The sequence below is a fragment of the Nesoenas mayeri genome (genome assembly GCF_963082525.1).
Source record: "Nesoenas mayeri genome assembly, chromosome: 1".
Taxonomy (NCBI): Eukaryota; Metazoa; Chordata; class Aves; order Columbiformes; family Columbidae; genus Nesoenas; species Nesoenas mayeri.
Genome location: NC_137541.1, coordinates 59,489,929 through 59,515,108, shown reverse-complemented (window position 1 = coordinate 59,515,108; position 25,180 = coordinate 59,489,929). Strand labels below are relative to the sequence as shown.

Genomic DNA, 25,180 nt, shown 5'->3' with positions numbered 1-25,180 from the left:
AATAAAAACTGTGACCTCATTCTCGGCCTTATTTTAAATGAGTTTCATTATTTTGCTCAATATATTATTTATTCATGTATTCAAATATATTTATTCAGTGAAGGCAGAGATATTTTGATTAATTCAAAGACTAAATGCTCTGTACTTCTCATGCAAATTGCCAAAAAAAAAAGAAAAAAGAAGGTAAAACTCTCTTTGCACTCTGAGGGCTAAATGCATCATCAGAATGTCATGAATGCTGCCGGTTGTGCACAGTCAAGTGAAGATTCATGTTATCATGAGTCTCTCTCTGTGGCTTTTATTATTATAACAAAAATATAAAAAATAATATGGATTATATATCTGCTTAATGCTTATTTACAGACCCCATTTAAATGGGGAGTAAGTGGTCAGATGAGCCATGCCAGTTACTCAGGTATTATGGGATGACTCCAGTATTACTTTGCTATTATTTCTGTATTTCTACCAGCATTGCCTTTCTCAGTTGAAATGTAATAATTAACTAAAAACCTGTAAAACAAGAGAGATGGGATTTTTAAAAAAGCACTTAGTTTCCCACTGAAGTGGGGAGTTAATCTCATTGACCTGACTTTGGTAGGAGCAGAGCTCAGGCCGATACTCAGCACCATTAAATGTGCCAAGCAGCAACGTGTTAGAAAGTTTGCCCAGCTTGACAGTACAACCAGGCTCCAGGAATTCGAGCAGGGTAGGATGTTAAAGGGGCTTTGGACCAGGCCTGTTATTTTCAACTAAAATCACTCATAGAACTTCCATAGACTCAATTATCTTGGGAAAAAAAGCCTGGTGAATTTGGCTTCTTTTGGTTTGAATACATATTTAGGGCAACACAGGCACTTTCTATCCCCTCAGCGTTGCAGCTGGGAGTCAACCCAAACCAGGACATTTGCTGGCCCCTTTGCACAGGTCCCAGGCAGAAACCCAATTTCATAGAACCATAGAATAGTTTGGTTGGAAGGGACCTTCAAAGGTCACGTAGTCCAGTCCCTCTGCCATGAGCAGGGACATCTGCAAACAGATCAGGTTGCTCAGAGCCCCGTTTAGCCCGGCCTTGAATGTCTCCGGGGATGGGGTATCTACCATCTCTCTGTGCAACCTGGGACATGGTTTTACCACCCTCTTTGTAAAAAATTTCTTCCTCCTGTCTGGCCTGAATCTCCCCTCCTTTAGTTTAAAACTATTATCCCTTGTTCTATTGCAACAGGCCCTTCTAAAAAGTCTCTCCCCATCTTTCTTATAGTCCCCAGTTTTGCTGAGACTGACCTTGGCATGCCCAGACACGTCTGCTGACGAGGGTTTACCAACCATGGGCTCTTCTCCAGCTGATGCACAGTCAAGCCAGGGTAACACTCCGGGTTGCCCAGAGGTCTGGAAACCTTACTTTGCACCCTCCAAATCCCACTGCTTCCCCCGTCCATCCTGTGGTTCCTGACTGAAAGGAGAAGCTGGTATCGCATTGCAGAGAAATTTTGTGACATGGAATCCACCATCTGGTGGGCCCGACCTATATGTCACGTCTGTGAGATGCACACTGAGGATCTCCGCAGAGCCTGCCGTAATGGGAGTTGCTGTTCATGTCTCTGGTGCGAGGCCCAGAGCTGCCTGCCCAAAAGGCTGGCGATTTTGATCAAACACTCCTTGCAGATATGGCTGGAAAAGGGTCCAAGGTAGTGGAAAACCAGTGCCACTTGACCATGCAGTGTTCTGCAGAAAGACTGACAGCACCACAGACCAGGCATTTTCCTAAGCACCTTCCAGAAAATAGCCTTTCCAACTGCAGGGTGAAAGTTTCATTCTCAGATCTCTGTATGCATCTTTCTCATGTTGTATTTGGTCCCCAGGAGGCATTTCCATCGACATTAACTGATCCTCTCTGCATTATGGATCTGAAAGTGGAATTTTTGCGCTCAGATTGCCAGACTCTATGCAGACACACACACAAAAAAATGTCAACCTTGTACAAATCTCTGGTAAAAACAGTGGAGTTTTTGTTCTGGGCTCCATAGATCAGCCCTTAAGCACCAGTGTGAAGGTTCTCACATCCTTGCATGCAGCACCAGGCAATATTCTGTCTTATAGCAATTTTGTACCACAATATGGAAATTAATGTAATTATGTAATATGGAAGTTTCCATCAGAGGCACCTGTTCCCCTTACCTCTGATAAGGCTTCCCTAGTCACACCATTTTACAGACGTACCAATAACTCATCTGAACCGCAAAGTGGCTGATTTTTTTGATCAAGGTCCAAATTAGAATATTGCAATAAGAACATTTGTCTTTCACTTAAAATATGTGTATTCCTGGGTTGCATTAACAAGGTTCTGCATTACACTAAATAGTTTTTAATATGTGAAGTCTGACAAGGCAGTAGCTGTATTACATATCTAATAATAGATTCCATAAGCTATATTGGTAAGTTGGAAGTATCCATCTGTCTACTGAGACGTGTCCTTCACATGGGATTTGCCCAAGATGAGAACTTTCTGTTCCAACAATCTGGTTGCAGAAATTGGATTGTTACCGAGAGCATGAAATACTGCCTTGGCATCAACTTCCCATTGGTTCCTGGTGAGTGAAGAGGCAGAAAATGTGACCTGCAAGGTTGGGAAAATGTCTTTGAGTCAGAACTTAGCAAACCTCAATGTCTCTGTTATGTTTTTCAAAGCAAGAGGGGTTAAAACAAACACCAGCACCGCAGGAGGCACCTGCAGAGCACTGTCAGTCAGTTGATCTAGACATCAAATTCTTCTCATCTGTTTGCAGTCCTCAGTCACATCCCCACATAAACTTTCAGGACTGGACTCATGGTTAGGATAACAAAATTGTTGCCCTTGTCATTTTTTATTTCCTTCTGCGTGAAAACTTTGGCGTGAAACTTAATAATAAAACCTGTGGGCACATCTCCTAATAATATAAATCTCCCTCATGTTAGCGGGTCATCTGCTGAGCCCTCAGCAGGGTGCGGTGCATCCTGCAAAAATTCTCATAGCTTTCTCAGGTGGATATTTTCATGATAGCTACTGGACAATTCCCATCACTTGAGGCTGATAAACAGAGAAGCCCTGTAGAAGCACAGAGGTTGGAAACATTTGTAGATTTTTTTGTTTGATTTTTTTTTAATTAATACAAAAATCTGCCATGCATTCCCTCATTATAAAAAGTATCGCTTTTCTCTGAAGCTTCTGTTGATGCACTAACCCTAAGGCATTTGAAAGAAAACATTTCATACCTGGTTTTGCAATAAAAAGAACATAGCCATGAATAGGCAAAGCATGTTAAGGTTATTTGTCTGTATTCTCACTGTTGCTCATTTTCTTTGCCTTTTAATTTAGGTCTGTTCAGTTCCTCCATTACTTTTATCAGTTGTTGGAACAGCACTTACTGGTCTCAGCTAGCAATCAGCTCTTCACAGCTCTGAATGTTGCACAAACACAAAGAAGGAAATTCTGAATTCCTTGAAGTCACTGGCAAGCTTGACATTAATTTTCATAAGGCCAGTGATCCAAACCACAGCCCTCTTGCAGTGAAATGTGGACACAGTGAAAAATTGTACTGTGCTTAATTCCAGCCTTGTCAATGGCAAACACATTTTTCATTGAACTCAGTAAGAAAATTGAAAAGTGGATACAGAAAGGGAAATGTTGGGCCAGAAAATGGGAAACTTCTATCTTGATTGTCTTGTTACTTGGGTAGATTTACTGCTTGTAGAAGCTGGTGTTAGTGACAGGATACCAGGACACTGTTGGGTGTCAAGCTTGGCTCTGCCACAGGCTCACCATGTCGGCAGGACCAAGTTTCACATTTATTGAACAGCGATAATGTTGATGTGCTTCACAGTGGGACTGAGAGTTTGTAATTCTGCAGGCCCTGTATGCTCCTACACAGACATAAGCCGTCTGCTTGTTCACAAATATCCCAAATGAAAGGCTGCTGCTTTATGTCTGGAAGACAGATGGGTCCAGTTATGTTTTTGTTGGCATTCACCTATTCAGTGCACAGCAGTGAGGGCACTGCTGAGTGCTCTTCTTTAATCTCTAAGTAAAATATGTGTTTTCTCTATCTGCAGGTCTTGCTAGGTTAGATATAAAAGATAGGTTAGTCTGACTAACTGTACTGTAAATTACCCTTTGTCTAGATTCAGACTTTTAAGAATTGAGTCTGGGAATAGTCTGTGGTTTCCTGACTTTGTTGAGCCGCAGAGGGAGTGAGCTTGCATCATGCCTGATGACCACAGCCAGAATGAGCTGAGTGGTTTCTTTGATATAATTAGAGCTTGCTTTTAGTTTTAATCACTTGCTATTTAAAAGTCCAGGAGAGGAACTGATTTACAGGTCCTCTCAAATGTCACATAAGGTTCAGGAAGGCCATGAACACACAGAAGGCAGGGCCATTAAGAAAAGCGAAGTGAAGGTATCAGTGTGTGCATTTTAAAAACAAATCTATAAATTTTCAATCCAAAATTGTATTTGTTATTCTTCTCAGTAGCTACATAGCTGTGAGCTGCCTATTGAATGACTCTAGTGTCCCTGAGCGTAAAATTTTGTTATGTAAATAATTTCAGAAAGTGTTTTCTTATGGTGCTGGTGAATCTTTTAAATTAACCCATCTCTGTATACCCACCCCATCTTATCTTAGATACGGAGCTTTTCAAATCTCCATGAAGAGATATGTTATGCTCCTAGCTGTGTTCCCAACAATTCACATATCCATGCCTTTTTTTTTTTTTTATTTTGATAATTTGGCAGCAAACCCATCAGATTGGCCAGTTCTGGTAAACCAGATGCTTGGAAATGTTCAAGGATCCATGAATCACCGAACACTAGACCTGGTTTGCCACAGACACATTAATGAGATTGGCTCTTTCAGCATGGCTGAACTCAGGGAATGGGGTCACCACCACTGCCTACCCACCTTCGGGGCTCACGGCTTTGGTCCTGCCTGCCTGCTGTCTGGTGACCTTGAGCAGGTAAATGGACTTATCACTACTCTTTTCCAATGGCACAAGAGGGAGAATCGGGCTCCTCCATGGGCTCCTGCTCTGTGCAGTGCCTCACAAGGGGTAAGGGACAGCCCTCCTCCAGCTGTACGTGTCATTCCTACTGACAGCAGCGCTGCATGAGAATGTTCACCAGACAACACCACCCAAAGTTGTCAGGAGTTGAGCACAGTTTGTGGATTTTCTATAAAAAACTAATTATAGACTTTATTGCCGAGTGCCAAATCCAGTTTCCCCTCTTCTGGGAGCCATTCAATAAACTTTATGTTCTGAGGTAGAGCAAAACTGCCGTAGTTTAATGCAGTGTTTTATGTGTCTTCCCTGCGCTCTCACACCTGATTTTTGCTAATAGCCCAGCGTGAATTTTCTTTTCCTTTCTAAATTGTATCAATAAGCCTGAAATGCCTTATGACCTGGCATTTCCCTCTAGAGGCTCACTCTTTCTTCCCCAGGATGAAACCAGTGTTTCCAGGAGCAGTTACCTGTTCAGATTTGTCACTCAGACGGCCACAGGTTTGGGGTGAGATCAGGCCAGGTGACATCCATGCTGCACTGAAGGGACAAAGGTGGGTTAGCATGAGCCTTGCTCTGCCACCCCTGTGGGATACCAAGCCTTTTCCCGTGACCACACTGGGTAGGAAGGACCCTGTGGCACCCACACAGCCTTCACCCAATGTTGTGTTGGCTCAGGGTAAGCATCCCTCTTCACGTCAGTGCTGGGCGCCAAGGGCTGCTCCCCTGAGGAGGGTTTGAGAAGAGGGTCTACGTGGCTTGGCTCTCTGTGCACTGTGAGTACCCTGGGGTGAGGATGTGTTCACTCCTTGCTGGAGCAAACACTTTCCAACATGGTCCTTGTGAGGAAGGGATGCCACAGTTTATGTGGCATTGGTAACTTGGAGCCTGGGGACCTGGGCTGCAGTGACACCATCTGAAGGCCTCTATCTGGGAAACACTATTTAAAAAAAAAGAGAAATAGTGCAGAAGGTAAGATTTTCAGACGATTAGCATCTATGTTTATACTGCTTTCACAGAACCGTAGGACTTTGTTAGTGCAAGTCCTTGGGCATAAACCAGAGTAAACCATGCCTGGAAATGAAAAACAACCCTACCTAAAATGGACACCCCATCCAAGAAATGAACCCACAGAGAAACAAACTCAGAATTGGGGTTGTCACAGTGGTTTTCATTCAGCCTTTTTTAGCTGACCCATTTCCACATTCATGATCTTCTGGCTATGGGTACTTTTGATGAAAAAAAAAAAAAAGGAAACATAATCTTTAGCAGAATATCAGAAGAAATGCTTCTCAATGGAGAGATACACTGGGGTTATGAAACATTTTCCACCTCAAAAGCAAATTGGATTTCAAAACAAGACTAGACGGAACATTGAATATGGCACAGTAGGGCACTCCACGGCAGGAGGAGGATCTCTGAGTGAAAATACTTTTTCTAGCTTGTACCTGTGATGAGGGAAGATTTTGGAAGTCTTTAGGACCCACTGGTGCAGCAACTCCTATGAGCAGTTTCAGAACTAGTCATGTCCAGGACACTGCAGGTAACACTCCCCAATATGCCCTGCCAGGATTTAGGACACACCATCATCATCTGCTGAGCAGAGAAGCTGTTCAACTGCTAGCAGTAACCCTTCGGCCCTATAGCATTTCTCTGTGCCGCTGGGTGAGCAATAGGATGTACTTAGGGGGTTATCATGCTAGTTTCAAGCCCTTAACAACATCAGAAATTCCCAAAGAGTGAAACCACAAAACCTTTTGGAAATCAAGAGAAATTTTTCCATTTACTTCACTGGTTTTTGGATCAGGCCAATGTGTGTATTTTTTTTTTTCCTTTTGACATTGCCTGATACAGAGGGGAATTGTTTTCTTGCTAGTACAGCACCAGATTGCACGCTCTGCATCTTGTTTTTTTTAATTCAGAACAACTCTGCTTTTATTAGGTTTGTGTTATCTCTTATTTTACTACAATCTTTTTTGCATTTCATAAATATTAATTCCCAAGACAGTCTCTTTTGTTTAGTAGTTTTCATCTATCACAGGCTTTTCAGTTTTCCTTTCCTCTCTCGTCCCAGAGAGATGTCATCCTCTGCCATCAAAAGCAAGAGCTTCTCAAAGGAAGCTCTTCAGCCCAGAGATGTAGGAGCAATATTTTTACTACGTGTTGTTGTTGTTCTCTTCTCTGTGTTCCTTCCCCTTCACTTTCTAATGCCAGAGCCAGGCTCTGATTTCACCTACTTCCTTGGAGGGGACTTTAGTGCTTTAAAAACATGTTCACTGACTTTTTTCTCCTGTCTGCCGTGGGCAGACATTTTAGACCTTTCATTCATCTTTGTTCCAACGTTGAGGTACCAGACTGCGCTACCACATGCCATTCAAACCCAGAAAACTGTTCCCAGGCAGCCTGTGGTTTTGTTATGGGTTCTTTTCATTAGATGCCTCACACTACTTGTCTTTCTTCGTGCTTTCCTTCACCTTCTCTTCTCTGTTTCTAGTTGATTTTAATGCAGATGAGTAAGATGTGGTAGGCTGAAGCAGGCAGGGAGAGTTGCAGTATTTCATTTAAGCTGGACCCACTAACTAAGCAGCTTCTTAATGCTGCTTCTCCAAATTGGACTGGTTTGGCTTGTCCACCTTTTCCAGATAAACCGTATGCTTCTCACGTCCCCATTTCTTGCAGTGAGCTCAGTACTTTTCCAGAAAAAATGAAATGCTGCGTTTTACTTCTCACCATGACCTTTACAGATCCGTGAACTTTATGGGATTTTTTTCAGTAACATACAGGTTGATTTTCAGGGGTGTGGCAAACTCATATTATCAAATTAAAAAACGGGCCAACACGTATAATCCTTCTTTGTTTGTAATTTAAATGATTTTTTTAAATCCCAGTACAACATCTTGGCAGTGCTCTGACTGCACTGAGCTTTGGTGACTTTCCATTAGATCTCAGTGGCATATAAGATGGTTGTTTTGATGAACGGAAAACAATATGTGTTGCTGCAGTACACACTATACAGTTCCACAACAGGCAGTGCCAAACGTCTGTTATTAATTTCTCATAGACACCAACCTGATATGGAAGTTACACCCAATGGTGCATCTCACAAGTGTTGGTTAGGAAAGAAATAACAAATGAGGGAAGGTGTAAGTCTAAGCTAAATACTTTGGATATCTGTAATCAGTCGATACCAGCATTCTTTACTGCCACAATTTCTTAACCTGAATTTTGAGACTCCAGTTTAATCCGTTTACCTAACCTTTATGTAAATGGGAGGGCTAGAGGCTTCAGGGAGGACAAATATTTAAAGACATATTTTGTTCTGAAATTCTCCCAGGCAAGTGCCAGGAAACCAGGGCTGAAAAATAAACCCCATTCCCCATCTTAAAATACGTGCAGAATCACAGAAAATGGAAAGTGCTGGTAGCATTGTGTTGCCTTGCCTTGAACCCAGCAGAGTTGCACTTGGGCAGGGAACAGATGTTGCCAGAGGACAAGGTTCAGCTTGTGAAGATGGTAGAAAAATGCAGCAACACTAGACTGGTTCTCTGTGACTTGCTTCTCACATCTGGAGAGTGGGGATGATGCATTGTGCTTTGAAGTTTACAGATGGAAAAAGACCAGATAAGTACTGAGTGCTATTTTTGTCCCAGACCTTGGTCTGCAAGAGCGTCTCCAGATGCAGCTTCAGGAGGATTTATCCATCCTGCCAGCACCTGCAGATCCCTCTGCAGTTCATCTGAGGTTTATTTGGGAATCTGCGTTTATTCTCATTGAGCATGTACATCTGTTGCCTTCAGTCCCTAGCGAGGCAGGTCATAGCTGCAATATGCCCATATTTTAGTGGATGCAGGATTGCTCTACTACCTCCATGTAGGGAGCAGAGAGATCTCATAGTACATCCCACAAGCTGTAATTTTAGGCTACAGTTGAGCTCCTAAGATTTGCTGATCTCAGCTGATCCACAAAAACTGAGGAGGGGAGGATGAGAAGGGCCCAGTCCTGTCTGCAGTGTTGAGGTGGGTGAAGAAGGAACAGAAAGTGTCATTAGGCTGATGGGTAGGCTCTGCATAGCCTAGCTGGCTGTTCAGCACTTCAGTATTTCTCAGGTAATCTTGGCAAGTGTTTTCTCCTCCTGGAAAAGGGAAAAGCAAAGCTGTGGTTTATCTCTGCTCAGGTGGTCCTTCTCTCTCTAGAGCTGCTGACAAGAGAACATGAATCATTAAAAGCGAAACACGACCAGATGTTCTGCATCAGGCTTAAACTAGTAATGTATGGTAGCTGCTTTATCTCAGTCTTCTAAGTACTGTGTGCGTTGTTTTGGAGCAGCCTCTTACTCGTCCTTTTTAACATTCATGTCTTCCTTTGGAAATGTTTGTATCTCATCCCTTTGCTCCCAACCCTCCATGGGCTTGAAAGTTCAACTCCAGCTCTAGAGATATTGAGTGCAACTTGCCAAAAGGATGCTGGGGGTTTAAGTGAAGAGCAGCCAAGGAGAGTGAGGAAAGAGCAGCAAGAGGCACAAGCGTAAAGAAGTTCAGGTAGAATAAAGAGTTAAGGCTAATCTTATAATAACTGAGATTACCTTGGATTCTGTATTACATTAGCCATGGGCTGAGAGAACATGGTGGTGTTAATGAGTTAGGGGGCCTTGACCGCTTCTGAAGAGCACTGAGGGGGGAGAAGCTGACAGTGGGGGCTTGCATTTGCATGTGCATAAAGACAAGTGATGGCAAGCTGGAAGAAGAGAGCACCCAGGAGGACAGAAGAAGTTGAATGAAATTATGGTTTGTTCCTGGAAGCAGTGAATCCCACGTACTGCTTTCCCCTGTGAACAAGACTTATTTTTAAACAAACAAAGCCAGAAATAAAATTAGGTCTTGGAGCAGGAAAAAAAAGATCTCGAAAAACAGTAGGAGGGGTTGGGAAGAGGCTTTGTGAGACTTCCCTGCTCGTGCTAGCTAGAGTACACAGCAGTTGGCAGATACACATGAGGGTGGATTACAGGAATGGATGTAGGCTTGCAGACACCTGATCAAAAGCATTGAAGTGTGGTCCTTGCAAATGGGACCTTCACATCCTGACCTGCTCCAGCTAGTATTAACCTTCAGAAGGGATTTAGAAACAACAGGGTAAGCAGACTTTCATGTAATCAGTTTGATATTTGAAATGCAAAACTAAAAGGGTTGAGCACAGTTGGATGCCGCTGTTAATCTCTAAGTCAGCTGTGCTGTTGCATCTCATAAAAGGCATGATACGTTCAAAGAGCAAAATCTGATGTTAATTATTAGCGTGTTTATGGGAGGCATTTGAGCCATGGAAACCCCCACTGAGGTGATGGGCACAATGGCACTTGGCAGCTGTCCCTGCCTTGTGAAGATGGGACCTGCAGCAGATAATGCTGCAAGCTGGAGGAGGAACCTGGAAGTACCTGTGCATCCTGGTCTGTGACCCACGTAAACCAGTGTGCCATGTGGATGCTTACTGCTCGGATGTGAGCAGGGATATACATATGCGTACACGTGTGTGTGTATATAGGGAGATGTATGTATTCCCACCCAGTTTACTAGCATCATTTGTTCACCAAAGAGAATGTAAGTAGCTTATAAAAATAAAAAGCCCTGAGAACAGTGACAAGCTGGTATGGGTAAGCAAGCAGAAGCCAGTGGTAGCTGGAGGTGTTGATAGTCAAGCAGGCAGTTCCCCCATAAGTACATTTCCAAGGCTATAACACTGAAAAGCGGCACATTGGGTGTAAACCTCCAGGAGCTGCATGTTACCTGTGCAGAGGGCAAGCTGTCCATGCGAGCAGTGTAAAGCAAAGCGCAGCCCCCTCTGCTGCACCAGGAGCCACGGGGAGGTGGATCAGTGCTGGCCCTGCCCACGGGACCGAGCTGTCCTCTCCCCACTGGGCAGGAGAGGGCACGTCCCCATGGAGCACACGCTGGAGCACACGCTCTCGATTCCCCTCACCTGCACAGCTGAATGCCTCAACTCACTCCTGCCCATCAGACCGTGTCTCTTCATGCTGGGTTGGCACCTCTCCACCGCTCACCTTGCCCTGCTGCTTGGGGGGAAGGGGTATCCCCCCATCTTTCAGTGCCCTCCACACTCACACATGCCAGGAGCACCTGCCTAGTGCTGCAGTCAGCTCAGGGACAGCAAACACCTGCTTTGGGGGATTTTGCAACCAGAGCAAGAGCTGGCTGAAAACTCGATCCTGGAGCTCCTTTTTTCTTCTGATCTTTGCTGGCTTTCTCAAGCTGCAGGTGGGACAGGGTGGACAAAAAGGACACGAGAGCGGCGAAGAGGGAGCCAACCCTTTCACCAGATAAAGAGGGAATGGGTGAGAGGCTGGCACACATTCAGCATCTATGAAAGGAGCAGAGAGCAAGGAGGCAGCGCTTGACTGCAGCCGGGGAAGGATCCCGAAAGCAAGAGCTCAGAGTGGCCTTTTCTGCTTGTTTTCTTTGGGAAGTTTAAAAAAAAAAAGATTTAGCATTTAAAAAAAAGGAAAAAAATATTATGTGCAATTGCAGTTTCTTTCAGGGTGTAGTTGAGAGAACCGTTTCAAAATAATAGCTGCCATTTAAAGAAATAATAAGAATTTGTTCTTTCATTATAAATTAACATTTAGTATGCAGTCCCTAAATGGATCTGTTATTAGATGAGACAGAGAACCCTTAGAAATCACAGTAAACACAGCTGTAGAAATCAGGAAAATTAACAAGGCATCATGCTAATAATTATACCTTCCAGTTGTCTTAAATCATTGATGAAACTTTTAACATTGCCCTCATGCGCCGACGTAAGCAGGTTTAATGTAGCAAATCAGATGCTTAAAAATACAACCAAGACATTTTTACATTTGTCAGGATTTAAAGATTACCTAGGCCTGTTTTCTGTTCTTTCATTCCTGTGCTGAGGTCTCCCCTGCTGCAGCTCAGAGGGACCAAGGGAGACGGAAAGTTTCCAGCGAGGGCCTGGTGGTTGGATCTGGAGAGCTCTGAATGTTGTCGTCTGTGTGGAGCTGGCACGGTGGATGGAGCACGCTGGCATTTGGGAAGAGGCGTCGGTGGCCAACAGAGAGGGCAGCTTTATTCAGATGCTCTTTGCTTCCCAGAGAAGCCTGTGGTGGAGTCATTTGTGGTCAGCTACTGGCAGTGAGGTTCTCTCAGTGCACAAAGACTGAAACATCTGGGTTTTTTTAACAGAATCATAAAATATGGCAAAAGCAAACAAATTCCTTTCCCGTGTTGTGGTATGTCTTCAGCCTTTTGCCTTTGTCGTTCTTTGAGTCTTATCCTGACAGTGTTAGGGTTGGACTAAAGGACTGCTGCTGGCTTGTTTTGGGGCCTGAGCATCCTTCAGGTCATTGGTATTTATCTCAAGGTCGAAGAAATCAGACCTAGGAAGCTATTGATGAACAAGGCTTTCCATGTTAACCCAGAATCTTATTTCTGTAGTACTTCATCCACGGCAGGAAGGGTTCCTAGGAAGCCTGTTGTAATTAAGATTATAAATGGATGCTAGCATTTTAAAAGAAAAGGAAGGCCTATTGTCTTTTCAAGCAGGGGGTCATCTATTTTTTTTGTACCACAGCATGAAGGTGAAAAGCTTCCAGTTAACTGTAATTAAGGCTGTGGAGAAAGAGCAGCCCTGGTTAGTTGCCTTCTGTGAACATTAGTGAATGGTCTGGACAAATGTGCCAGGAAAAGCTATGCTGGAATAGCAAGGTTTAGTCTGTGCACAATATAACCTCACCAAAGAGAAGTAAGAGAAATTCAATGTTAATTTTTAATAGTTTATTTGAGGAGAAGAAGATCCATTATTGAAAAGACTGGGCTATTTTGCCAGTGTGTGTCTGGATGAATTCATTCAAGTCATTACATGAAAGAAAAAGAGGCAGACTGACATAAGAGATGAAATCTGTTCTTGTTTCTGCCACTGACCTCCTGGGGTGGTGAGATCAGTTCTCTCTTCCCCATCTCCTCTGGGCCTTTGCACCATTGGTGTAGACACCAAACAAGCCTCATGGGGAGAGCTTACAGCAGGGTGATACACCCACCGTTGGGTATGATCACTCCTACTTCCAGCGTCTTACCTTAAAAAGCCAGCACATTCCTGGGTGGGGGACTGAGCCTGTGTCCATAGTTCACAATAGCATCCTTCACCTAAACTGCTCAGAGATGTCAGAAAGGGGCATTCTGCAGCGTCCCATGCAAAGCATCTGCCCCAGTAATGGGGGACTGGGACTCAACACGGCTAAACATGTAATTACGGGGTTCCCCTCTCCTCCAGCGGGTTGCTAAACCCATGAATTATATGTAAAGAAACCAGCTCTGCAGCAGCTGTCTCCTGGTTTTCCTATTTGGGTTTCAAAAGCTTTGGAGCAATATTGGTGCGTTACATGCTGAGTTAAAAATTGGAAACATATTACCCTGATTTAGCATGGGACTGAGTAAATTGTATTCAGTTAAAATAGCAGATATCCTGCTGAGAAGAAAATAAGTATTTCTACTCGGCTGTGTGACACCTAAGCTGAAACCCAGAGGTACAGGAGGAGGATTTGTGTTACCAAAAAATCCATTAACATCGGCTGCCAGGACAGAGCTGCCGGGGTGAGCGGGACACTGTGTCCCAGGCAGCTCCAAGTGCTCAGCTCCTGCATCTCCTCCACCATGTCCTATGCGGGGTCTCACACAGTGTCAGTCATGGGGGTGTCTGAGCACCTGCCTGGTCTCTGCCCGCCCCATAGTTCAATGTTGTTGCCTTTTCCCGAGGGAGGCTTCATTCAAAGCACTAACTGGCCTCTCTGCAGCCTTTGCTGAAAGCCTTGCTCCTGAAGCGTGTAAAATACCCAGCTTTGCAACAGTGAGCTTAGCTTCCAGAAGTCACCGTCCCAGGTTCGTGAAGCTTGAAGGACCAGCAAGGAGAGACCTGCCCACACGGTGGTATCATTTGTGTCCCTCTGTCACCTTCTCAGGCAGGTTTTGGGAGGTTCCTGGTGCTGGAGATTCCTCACTCTGTTTCAGCACAAACATATCCTTTCTTTGAGGATTTTTACCACATGTAAACTGAGTATCTCTTGTGTAGCTTTATGGCTATTTGTGCTAACCACAATGAGTCCAGAGAGCGGATTATCCCTTTCCTTCTTGAGGAATTTTTTTCTGTATTTTTGTATTTACGTATCTACTTCGTCCTGTTTCCTCCCTCCACCCAGTTTATCTCATCCCTACTACTACAACTTCTTGCAAAAGAGAAATAAATGTCAGTTCAACAGAGAAATAAATGTCAGCTTTTCCATTGTCTCCTAGATGCCAGCTATGTTAAAATGCAGTTTCTTATTCTGTTTTGTAAGGGCTACTCCCAGCTCCACCCTGGCTGACGCCATCCATCCCCAGCCCAGTGCTCCTCCTGGTGCACCATTTGCAGATGTCCATGGCATGCCTTTTCCTAGCCAGTTCTCAAGCCTCTCCTTGAAAACCACATCTACAGCTTCCACAGTAGAGCTGTAATAGCAGAGTACAGCAGCTACGGGTCCGTCCCTTGGCTTCAAGCTTCCCAACACATATGCTTGACCCTGATCTTGGGTTGTCCCAGTTTGTGATGCATCTATGCCTTGATTGCAACCTGGCAGTTGTGAGATAAACAGTTAAAGTCCCTTTGATTCCATCTATGGTCCCTGGTGACTTGGAGGCAGTTCTGCAAGCGCAGGCCTTTTCCAAGCAGCAGCAGCCAGTGGTAGCGTGTCCTTGGGAATGGGCTTTCCCAGGTGAGGACAGATGCCATCAGCTCCTCCTCAACCAAGAAGGCCCCTCATCATAAGAAGGACATTGAAGTACTAGAGAGAGTTCAGAGGAGGGTGATAAAGCTGGTGAGGGGCCTGGAGCACAAGTCTGATGAGGAGCGGCTGAGGGAACTGGGGCTGTTTAGCCTGGAGAAAAGGAGGCTGAGGGGAGACCTTATCGCTGTCTACAACTGCCTGAAAGGAGGTTGTAGCATGGAGGGTGTTCCCAAGTAGCAAGTGATAGAAAGAGAGGAAATGGCCTCCAGTTGCACCGGGGGAGGTTTAGATTGGATATTAGGAAAAAATTATTCCCAGAAAGGCTTGTGAGGCATTGGAACAGGCTGCCCAGGGAAGTGGTGGAATCACCATCCCTGGAGGTGTTTAAAAGACATGTAGACATGGTTCTTAGGGACATGGTTTAGTGCTAGAGTTAGGTTATGGTTGGACTCGATGATCTTGATGGTCTCTTCCAAGTGAAATTATTCTAAGTGCAGACTCGCACTCTTGGATGTGGCAGGCTGTTGTGTCCCATCGCCATGTCCCCTCTCCCTGTCCCCTGCCTATGTGACAGCAAACTCACTCCTTGCTGCTCTATGTCTGTCAATCACCCATTAGCGTAATTAAGTCCTGCAAAGGTGATGATAGGTAGAGCCTCCAAAGGGCTACTTGAAGTAGCTCTGAGTGGCCAGTGATTGTAGCCTAGAGGTGGAACATTTATGCCTGGGGACCAAGAAGGGTTAGAAAGACCGTGGTTGTGTTCTGGTGTGTTACAGGTCACACACACAGATTCAGGGAGCGTGAGAGCAGCTCCAGCCATCGCATCTGTGCGCATCTGTGTGTGTGTTGGAGAGGAAAGGTCAGAAAGTTTTCATTTTAAAATTAAATTCATAGGATAGCCAGACCTTTCAGCTTTTTAATGCAAACGGTGATTTATGGCTACACTGAAAGAATGAGCCAGGAGCGGGCAAATTCATCACGTGCCGTCCTTTCCTGTCAAAGCAGCGGTGAGGCATTTCAGCAGCGGCACGGGGTGGTTGGGCTCCCAGCAGCAGAGGGGGAAGGCACCGCAGCTTTGTCACCTTCACCTCACCATGTCAGCTGAGGTCCCGGCCCAGGGTCTCACCCACATCGTTTTGCTGTGAGAAAAACAAGGGATTAGCCATCTGCCTAATTCCCCTTCTCCCCTTCCCTTCTGACAGCCAGGGTCGGATACTGGAAATGCGACGTAAAATGCCCTTTGTACACTCAATGTGAGGCTCCAAACTTGTCTTCTATAAATTAAACCCCAAGAAACACACCAACATTAAGCATTTTTTTTGCTTTAATTATTTGCAACGCAAGGCTCCTCCGGGCTTCCTGACGCTTTCTTACCTCTCGGATGTATTGCACTTAACTCAGTCACTTCCATTTTGCCTGGCTTGTTCATAAAACTCCCCCAGAGCTTCAGAACAGCAATGTGCACGGTGGCATGTCCTTCACCCCCTGAGTGGCCAGGCCATAGGTCCTTCTTCCTTGGTCTACCTGGGGACTTGCAACTTTTCTGTCTTGTTCAGAGGAAATGCTTTACAAGACATCTTAATTCATCTTACCACCCCCAAACCCTTTGAGTCCTGACACTAAATAGTTTCAAGCAGGGAGAATGGGAATGGGTAGGCTTCCAAAGATGTTTGGGATTATACGAGACAAGGTGGCGTTTAGAAAGGAGCTCCCTCTTTTCCTCTTGAGTCCAAACCTTATTGTGTGACAGAGTCTTAGGCTGATTAAAAAGCTGGTTTTAACATACAGCTGGTGTCACTTGATGCCAGCCTGTGATTTTTCAAGGAGGTTTTTGCATCGTTTAGGCTCACTGTGGTACTTTGCTTTCCCTTCAAGACAAAAAGACCAATACTTAATGACCTAGTTACGAAGTTTTCTCAGGAAGGCATCAGCATCTGCGGCTGCATGTGTCTGCTGCCGAATTTTGACTGGTTTAGTGTTGTTTCTTTTCTAGCACCCACATCACGTACCTGGACAAAGATGACTGAATGCCAAAGTTGATGCGGGTTTCAGCTGTGTCGTTATTCAAATAATCAAAGAATCGTTTTGGTTGTAAAAGACGGTCAAGATCATTGAGTCAAGCTGTTAACCTAACACTGTCACTAAACCATGTCTCTAATTGCAGCCTCTGGACCCAATATAATGCAACTGCTGAGTTATTTCACCTTTCCCTTCTACATGCAGGGACGGAGTTGGCGACGTGCATAGGAAGAAGGTGTGAAGTGATTTAGGATTTTTGACAATACAGTGCTAGTAGCTACTGTGTATGACTGCCTTACTCTCAAAAGCTTTGATCTTTCTTTTCATAGCCCCAGTGCATTCTGTACAGTAGGAACTGAAAATGCTATTGTTATCTCAAGTTGCAATACAGACATTTATTTGGAAAAAAATGCATATTCGGCCTTATCTTCTCTGTGGGGCAATAAATTCAATGCATGAAATGGAGAAAGAAAGCAGCTTTATAACATTTCAAGAGTTTCCTTCAGAGGATATAATTTGTCTCTCAGTAAAAATGTTCCAAAGTTAGTATTAGTTTTATTATCTTCTATTATCCAGCCACTCTGTAGAGATGTTTTCCCAGCAGATTTGTATTCCAGTTTGTCTGTCTGCAAGTTGTCAGGGAAGATATAAGCATTTCTGTCTCCAGTACACATGATGTGCCTTCTAGTCTGCTGTATCAGACTCTGAACAAATATTGATGGAGGTTTTGGTGGGGTTCTCATTTGAATGCTGGGAATTTTTTGAAAAAGTTAAGAAGAATATGCTGTGAAATGTCAAGTAAATCAAAGTACAAAACATTGTAAAACTGCTACTTAAAAAAATTATTGCAATCCAGGCCAGTTTAATAAAATTCCTTTATCTGAAATGCAATTGTTCTGATAGATTCAGTGTTTTGATTCGCATAGCTAAAATTGTCTGCCTGTCATCTATAGAAGTCTACAAAGAGTAATAATTATTTGTGATGATTTCAGAGCTACTTATGCTTGGACTGTCAAGTATGAAAAATTGCTGTTTCCCCTTTATTGTCTAATGCTGAATGTTTTTAAGAATACAATTTAGCATTTGGTGTATAGAATATATCTACACCAAGTAGGGTAGTCATGGATCCAAATTGTAAAAGCCACGCATTAAAATAGTCTAAAATATGCTTGTAACTTGAAGGCTGTCCGTCAAGGTTGTGAGAATCTTATTCACACTTTTAATGTGAAAACAGGATTGGAAATGCACTTGCATGTTACCTCACGCTGAAAACCAAACCAAACCAAAACAAAACCCACCTTTAATTATTAGGGAAAATATAAATAATACCCAGAAAATATTTTATGTATTAGATAACAAACAGCTCCTAGAACTCGGATGGTGTGGCTGATGGGCTGGGGGAAGGAGAGCTGATAATACCTGAGAGATTTTAGTCAGCTGAAATACCAGTGTCTCTCAATGTCAAATAAGTAGGACTGTTGGTGCCACCTATAGTCTGACACTTTAAGACCTTCTTTCCAATGGATTATGAGCCCGCTGTGCACACCTTCTAAACAAATACCATGAAGAGATTTTGGTGGAGATGAGCTCTGGTTTATGCTAAGCTCAACAGTGCTACTGGATAGACCCAACTGGGTGTTCAGCAGAGATGCAGCTGATTTTGATTGACAGCTGCTTGGACCACAGATAAAGGGAACGCCGCAGCAACTTGCATAGTTCTAGCATAGGGCAGAAACCAAACCTCCAAACACGAGTGTAACCAAAGAATTAAAGGCAGATGGAAAGTCTTGCTTAATGCAAAACTGAAGAGAAAAAGCAATTTAGCAGGGCATAGAACTGCAAACCCCATTCACAATATTTGTCCTCCTTATTCCACTCTAAACTAATTTGGGTAATTTTGCCATTAAGTCTGCCATGCCTGAATGTCGTGTTAGCACTGGCTAACATAGGCTGGTTGTGAGTCTGGTTACGGTAATATGCAGAACTAGCAGCAGCTGTAAGCAGTGCAATAGAAATAAATAAAACCCTGCCTTATAGCTGTGAGGAATACTTCAGTGCACACTAATTTTTTGTAGTGAGAGAAAATTTAATTAATGGGTTTTTTTGAGTGACACGTAGGTATTTCTATCCTTCTATTAAAAAGTGCTTTCGGTGCAGGTACCTGTGAATTGGGTCGATCTCTGCTCCTAGTCTGCAGTACACTACTATATTCCAAAAAAGAAACATTAATTGAAAATGTTCTGGGTTTAAATCTGAACTTGCTGCTTGGCCATCAAGCTTGAAAAGGCCCTCAAAGATTATTTTATCCTCCTGTGCCTAAGTAACTGGAAGAAAATACCTCCCATCTCACTACTGTGATTTGCCTTGAATAACCTTTGTATGCTGTGGGTTGATGATTGTTAGTTGGTCAACAGATATATATTTCTGGTCAGTATATTCTCTAGTGCACTACACTCAAAGCCCCCACCCTGTGCTGTAGAGCAGGCATCCACATGAGCAGAGCCTGCTGGACTTAGCTTTCCTCCCTCATCGTTAGTTGGGGACTGATGGAGATGAGAAGCTTGTGAGATCAGAGTGTCCCCAGATCACTTTGTTTCTTCTCCTAAATGCTGCTGAGCTCGGGAGTCTCCTGCTGCTCATGTTGCCTCCCTGTTCAACTCGGTTGCTGCATGAGAAAAGGAAGAACAACTTTGATCTTGCCCTGCTCTTCTTCTCTGTCCCCTTTTGCAGCTTCTGCAGGAAAAAAACATATGATCAAATGCGTCTATGGTGTTGGCAGTCCTTTCAGGAAAGAATGGATGCTTTTATAAGATGTCTTCCCGAAATCTTTAATGCCCAGCTGAAGTCCAGGTTGAACTGTCAGAGGAGAGACCTGAGCACTGGCTTTATCCCTATCCCCATGCTGCCTTCAGAGTAACCTGCACATTGTGCTTAAAAGTGCCCTCTCCCAAAACGGGGTGGATTTAGGCCATTAGTTACTGCGGCTTCTTGAACTGAGGGATCATCGGGGACCTCTGGTAATGACCATAGGTGCAGCAGTTGGTGACCAGACAGCAGCTGTGCACTCACAACTCTGCTGTACCCACATCTACAGCAGCTTTGAGGCGAGACAGTAGAGTTCTCACGACTGTATTTTCGACATGGTCCTTCATCCATTAGCCATACCAAATGGTACTGTAATTTATAAGTATAGGACATTGTTATTTTCCTATGTGTTGTTCTGTGTGCCACCAGACAGGCCAGAGCACATGCAGAGCTGACCCTGGGCTGTTGGTCTGTGCTTAGTAAATGCAGCTGACCAGACTTCTATGCCATTTCTTCATATTTCTTCCATATTAAAAAGGGTAGGACACAAGTACCACTTCAAAATGCACAAGTATCATCTTTTAAGTGAATTTAATTTGGTGCAGTCTCATTTGCAATTGCAAATACTAAGGCTGCATTTTACCCCTTACTCCGAATGCCTGAAAAATCTCATTAATGTGTGGGGATGAAGTGCTTAGGCTATTGATGCTGGAATGAAATCAGGAGCAAAGCACAGCTCTACAAAGACTCATCTGCAGATTGGGGTCTGAAGCAACCATTAAATTATCAAATCTGACCTTCTATCTAATACAGGCCATAGAATTTCATCCACTTTATTCTGTATTTATCCCAGGAACAGCACCAGAAAAAGCAAATACAGTGTATTAACATATTGAAATGTAGCAGTATATTCAGACATTTATTTTCTTTTTTTTTTTTTTAATACTCTAAAACCAGAGGAAAACAGCAGTACTGCGCTAGATGATATTGATGATAATCTACAGGAGGAGACATTTCAGCATTTTATCCGTCTGCAGAGGGAAATTTGTATGTCTGTATGTTTGCATGGGGGGTTTGTTTAGTTCTTTGAAAATTATTCACTGGTAACTCTGACTAGTTGTAGAGCTGACCATTAGTTCCATTTTGCTTTGAGAACAGCATAAATTGAAATACAGATTTTATATTTTTTTAAACAGAAGAAGTCATTTTCTTCAAAAATCTCTCCAGACCTTGACAACTACTTTCTAACATCTTATTTTGGAAACTCCCCGTCAGGCAGTTTTCCTGGGAAACACCAAGTACATTTCACACCTGGCTTCTCATCTCTGACTATAAAACAGAACTGCCCTTGAAGTGCACCTGGGAGGTATTCAGGGATATACCACACACGTGCAAAAGACGAGCCAGGCTGTCTGAAGCTGCTGCACTGGGCTCTTGCGTGTTGTAACCATTAGCCAGCATTTTGCTGAACAAAGGGGCTAAAGAGAGGAGGAATTCAGGGATCAAGGAATTCAGGGAAGCGGTGGGTGGCACTGTACAAAATACAGAGGTCCCAGGCTTGGCACATAAATGCTGTCCCGAAGAAAAAACATCCTCTTGCCCGTGTCTGAGGTGCAGCAGCTCAGTGCTGCTCGTCCCACAGGAACATTCCTCTGCAACCCACTGCAGCTCAGGGAGAGGGACAGTCTCTGCTGCTCGTGTGTTGCAAAAGCTTTTGCTTCCCCTTGGGTGGGTGAAACCTGGGCTCCTAGGGCTTGTCTGTAACAACACGGTTTCTATCTATCTCCTTTCCCTCCAAAGCTCAGAAATCCTGCAATTCGCTTGGTCCCAACTTGGGGGTTGGGTTGGGTTTTGCCTAAAAAGTGCATTTGGATCCTGTTCTTTGAGTTGTGTTTGTTTTAATATGAATCAGGGCTAACTACTGGTGTTGAAAGCAGAGATTTGACTCATGGCTGCAGGAACTGGAAATTGAATATGAACCCCCAGACTGGTGCAAAACCATTTGCCAAGGGCATTATACCACTGGGGGGGGAAGACCCCTCTAACCGAAGTCTGTACGCCCCCAAAGCAGATGTACGCCGTCTACATTGCCTCAGCTGCTTCATTGCAGTGTCCTGTGATTCATGTTAGCCTAATTAGAAGGCATCAGATCATCACTTTTGAAAGACTCAGGTGTTCAAGAAGGAATCTCAGACCTCCTTGCCTATCAAATTGGAAGGTCAATACTTGCCTTAATACTTGGCTTCAAAGATAAAATAATTATTGAGCGTAAGGTTCTTTGAAATGCACAGGTTAGCAATGTTAAGTAAGTGTAAATAACATGACCACAACCTTCCTCCTGTTGCTTTGATGCAGTTTATTCAGAATATGTAAAAAGGCGTTTGTGGCAGTGAGGGGAGGACTGCACAGCAGAACATGGTACCGTGCAGGGACACCTCACTGGTAACCAAACATGGGAGCCCTGTGTCAGTGGGGTCCTTTGCTTGGGCTGTTTCTCCCCGTTACCCTGGGGAACTCATTACCTGCCTTAGCAGAAGCTCTTGCTGTTGTTGCTGAACACGATCTGGGCAGGAGGTGGCTGGTGGTGAGACTGTGTCCATCTCTGTGCTTTCTCCTTGAGGCAGGTTACAGCCTCTCCAAGCATTCACCAGCAATAATAGTGGAATGTTAGGGCGCTATTAACAAAATAATACAGGGCTCTGGGTGAATGTGGTGCTGTGTGTGTTAGAATGCCATGCTCTCCTTTCTTCTTTCTCAATATGGCTTTAGCAGAGAGGCAAATTTAGAGCTAATATTCTCCCTGCCCATGGAAATTCCTGGGCTTCATTTCTTCTGCCAAGGTCATAGCCAAGAAACAAGCCAAGATTATTTCTTCTCTAGCATGAAAGACACCAGCAACATGAGCATGTATTGTTTTTATTTTGACAAATTTTCCAAATCTGATGTCTTCCTACCCCATCTCAGCAGCGGAAGGTCAGACAGGGTCCAGCACACCTGTAGCCTGGGGATGGGCTGCAGAGTGGTGGGGAGATCAATTTTCCAGGACAAGGAAAAGCAGTGACCCCATCTCGGGATGTGGGTGCGGTAAATACTCTTTCCCTCAGGCTGTGTGAGCGTTTGTGCTCCTTTGTGTTGGCTTCAAAGCAAAGCCCTGGACACTTTCTTAGTGAACAGCATTTAAACAGCACATGTGAAGAAGTTCGGAGACAAAATTTTAATCTTCTAGCATAGGAGCAATTTTACTCAGCCACATAAAGAACTGCTCTGTACAGGCAGTAATCTACTTTTCTATGAATTTTTATAATAAGCAAAAAGGCCGTAAGAGTTCCCCGGCTGCTTGACTTACTGGTGCCTGTGCTTTCTTTGCAGTTGTCCAACACGGCAATTCTTCATCAGATTAGACGAGACCAAGTGACAGACACGTGCCGAGCCAACAGTGTCTCTAGCAGGAAGCGCCGCGTGCTGACACCCAACGACCTCAAGCACCTGGTCGTGGATGAAGATCATGAAATGATCTATTGCTATGTTCCCAAGGTGGCCTGCACAAACTGGAAGAGAGTCATGATGGTTTTGACGGGAAGAGGCAAGTACAGCGATCCGATGGAAATCCCAGCCAATGAAGCCCACGTGTCTTCGAACCTGAAGACCCTCAACCAATACAGCATCCCAGAGATCAACCACCGCTTGAAAAACTACATGAAGTTCCTCTTCGTTCGCGAGCCTTTCGAGAGACTGGTGTCAGCCTACAGGAACAAGTTCACCCAGAAGTACAACACTTCCTTCCACAAGCGCTACGGCACCAAAATCGTGAGGCGCCAGAGGAAAAACGCCACCCAGGAAGCGCTGCGTAAAGGCGATGACGTGAAATTCGAAGAGTTCGTGGCGTATCTCATTGACCCACACACCCAAAGAGAAGAGCCCTTCAACGAGCACTGGCAGACTGTGTACTCCCTCTGCCACCCTTGCCACATCCACTACGACCTCATAGGAAAATACGAAACGCTCGAAGAGGATTCAAACTACATTCTCCAGCTGGCGGGAGTAGGCGGCTACCTGAAGTTCCCCACCTATGCAAAGTCTACGAGAACTACTGATGAAATGACCACAGAGTTCTTCCAGAACATCAGCTCCGAGCACCAAACGCAGCTGTATGAAGTCTACAAACTTGATTTTTTAATGTTCAATTACTCAGTGCCAAGCTACCTGAAATTGGAATGAGGGATGGGTCGGGGGGACAGAGGGGAGAGAAAGCCTGTTTTATTTAAGATTTTTATTTGTCATAATAAATATGGAGAATGGGTTATTTTGTAAATTAATATTTTCTTTTTTTGAATGATGCTGCGAGCAGCACAGTCAAAATTATTTAAATCAACTGTAAGAAAGGACAGCTCTCTTTGCAGGATAACAGGATTGTGACGATCTAGCTGTAGAAATGAGTAATACTGCTACACTGTTTAAAAAAAATGTTAATTGTGTTCTGGTGAATTTCATTGATCTTGCATTCCTCCAATTCTAATTAATGTTATTTATACTTATTTAAAACATGGTCTCTTGGTAGGTGTCACTTCAGCAGCAGAAATAAGAGAACATTTGGACCAAAGGAGTCTCTGGTTTTGTGTTTTCCTCAGTTGAGCTTGCCTCTGGGTAATAATCTTCCATTAGCTATTGATGGAGGTAAATACGGGAATGGTTCTTGGTACTACATGCTTTGAGAAGAGTGGTGGAAATCATTTCTTCAGAAAGTGATATTGCACTTAAGCGTAGTAAAGAAATCTGTCTTTCTAGCCCTGAAAGGGAGAAGTAAGACAGATATTGATAGATTCATGATGATACCTAAAACCCGTGACTGAAAGAAATGTGAATGTATTCCTTGGGAAAAGAAACCGTGAACTTTTTATAAGTCTGGACTTAATGATTTTGTCAAGGATAGGACCGGTCCCACTGTCACTTAGTTTAAAGCCTGCCAGCCCAAATGAATACAGATTTGCAGATGGCCCATCAGAAAAAATGAGCATTTTGGAAGCGACTGTAGTGATTTTTTGAATGCCCGAAGCAATTGGCATTGACCTAATTCATATCCAGGATGGGGCTGGGGGGAGCTCCATCCTCTGCAGGTCTTGAGAACGGCAACCACAACTGGCTCAAAAAACACCAGTTACAATACGCTGCTATAAAGGACGTGGGCATGTAATTTGAAAAGGCTGAAAGTCATCTTGGTGTTGATCTCTGAGCACGGAAGGCAATAAAAAAGGTCTCTCATCTCCCTATATGCCCATTCCATGGCTTTTTGCTAGGGAGAATGGAAAGTCGTCTTTTTTTAGTTGATGCCTAAATACTGTTGACAGGGATGTTTCTCATTTCCAGTGGGTTAGTATTTCACCTAAGTCAGCTCTAGTGTAAAACCATGACCTTTTTATTTAAGATGAACATCTCAGTAGTGTTTGGTTTGTGTATAACAGCTGGTTGGGATGGCAGATTGCACCAGGCATAGCACACCAAGCCATTGTTTTGGGCAAGCGAGTGGTAATCTCTTTGCGGCAAATA

The 25,180-nt window shown here is 43.9% G+C and overlaps 1 protein-coding gene across 2 annotated transcripts in view; it reads left to right on the top strand.

The window, feature by feature from the left end:
* The window catches only part of CHST11 (carbohydrate sulfotransferase 11), a gene marked incomplete at both ends in the record, with an annotated part of 175,161 nt that extends 151,307 nt beyond the window's left edge, over window positions 1–23,854 (top strand). For both annotated transcript variants that reach the window (XM_080342695.1, XM_080342694.1), the window contains one exon: window positions 23,006–23,854. In XM_080342695.1, the coding sequence (XP_080198821.1) occupies window positions 23,006–23,854 (849 nt within the window). The remainder of the gene's footprint in view (window positions 1–23,005) is intronic.
* Window positions 23,855–25,180: the final 1,326 nt, after the last annotated feature.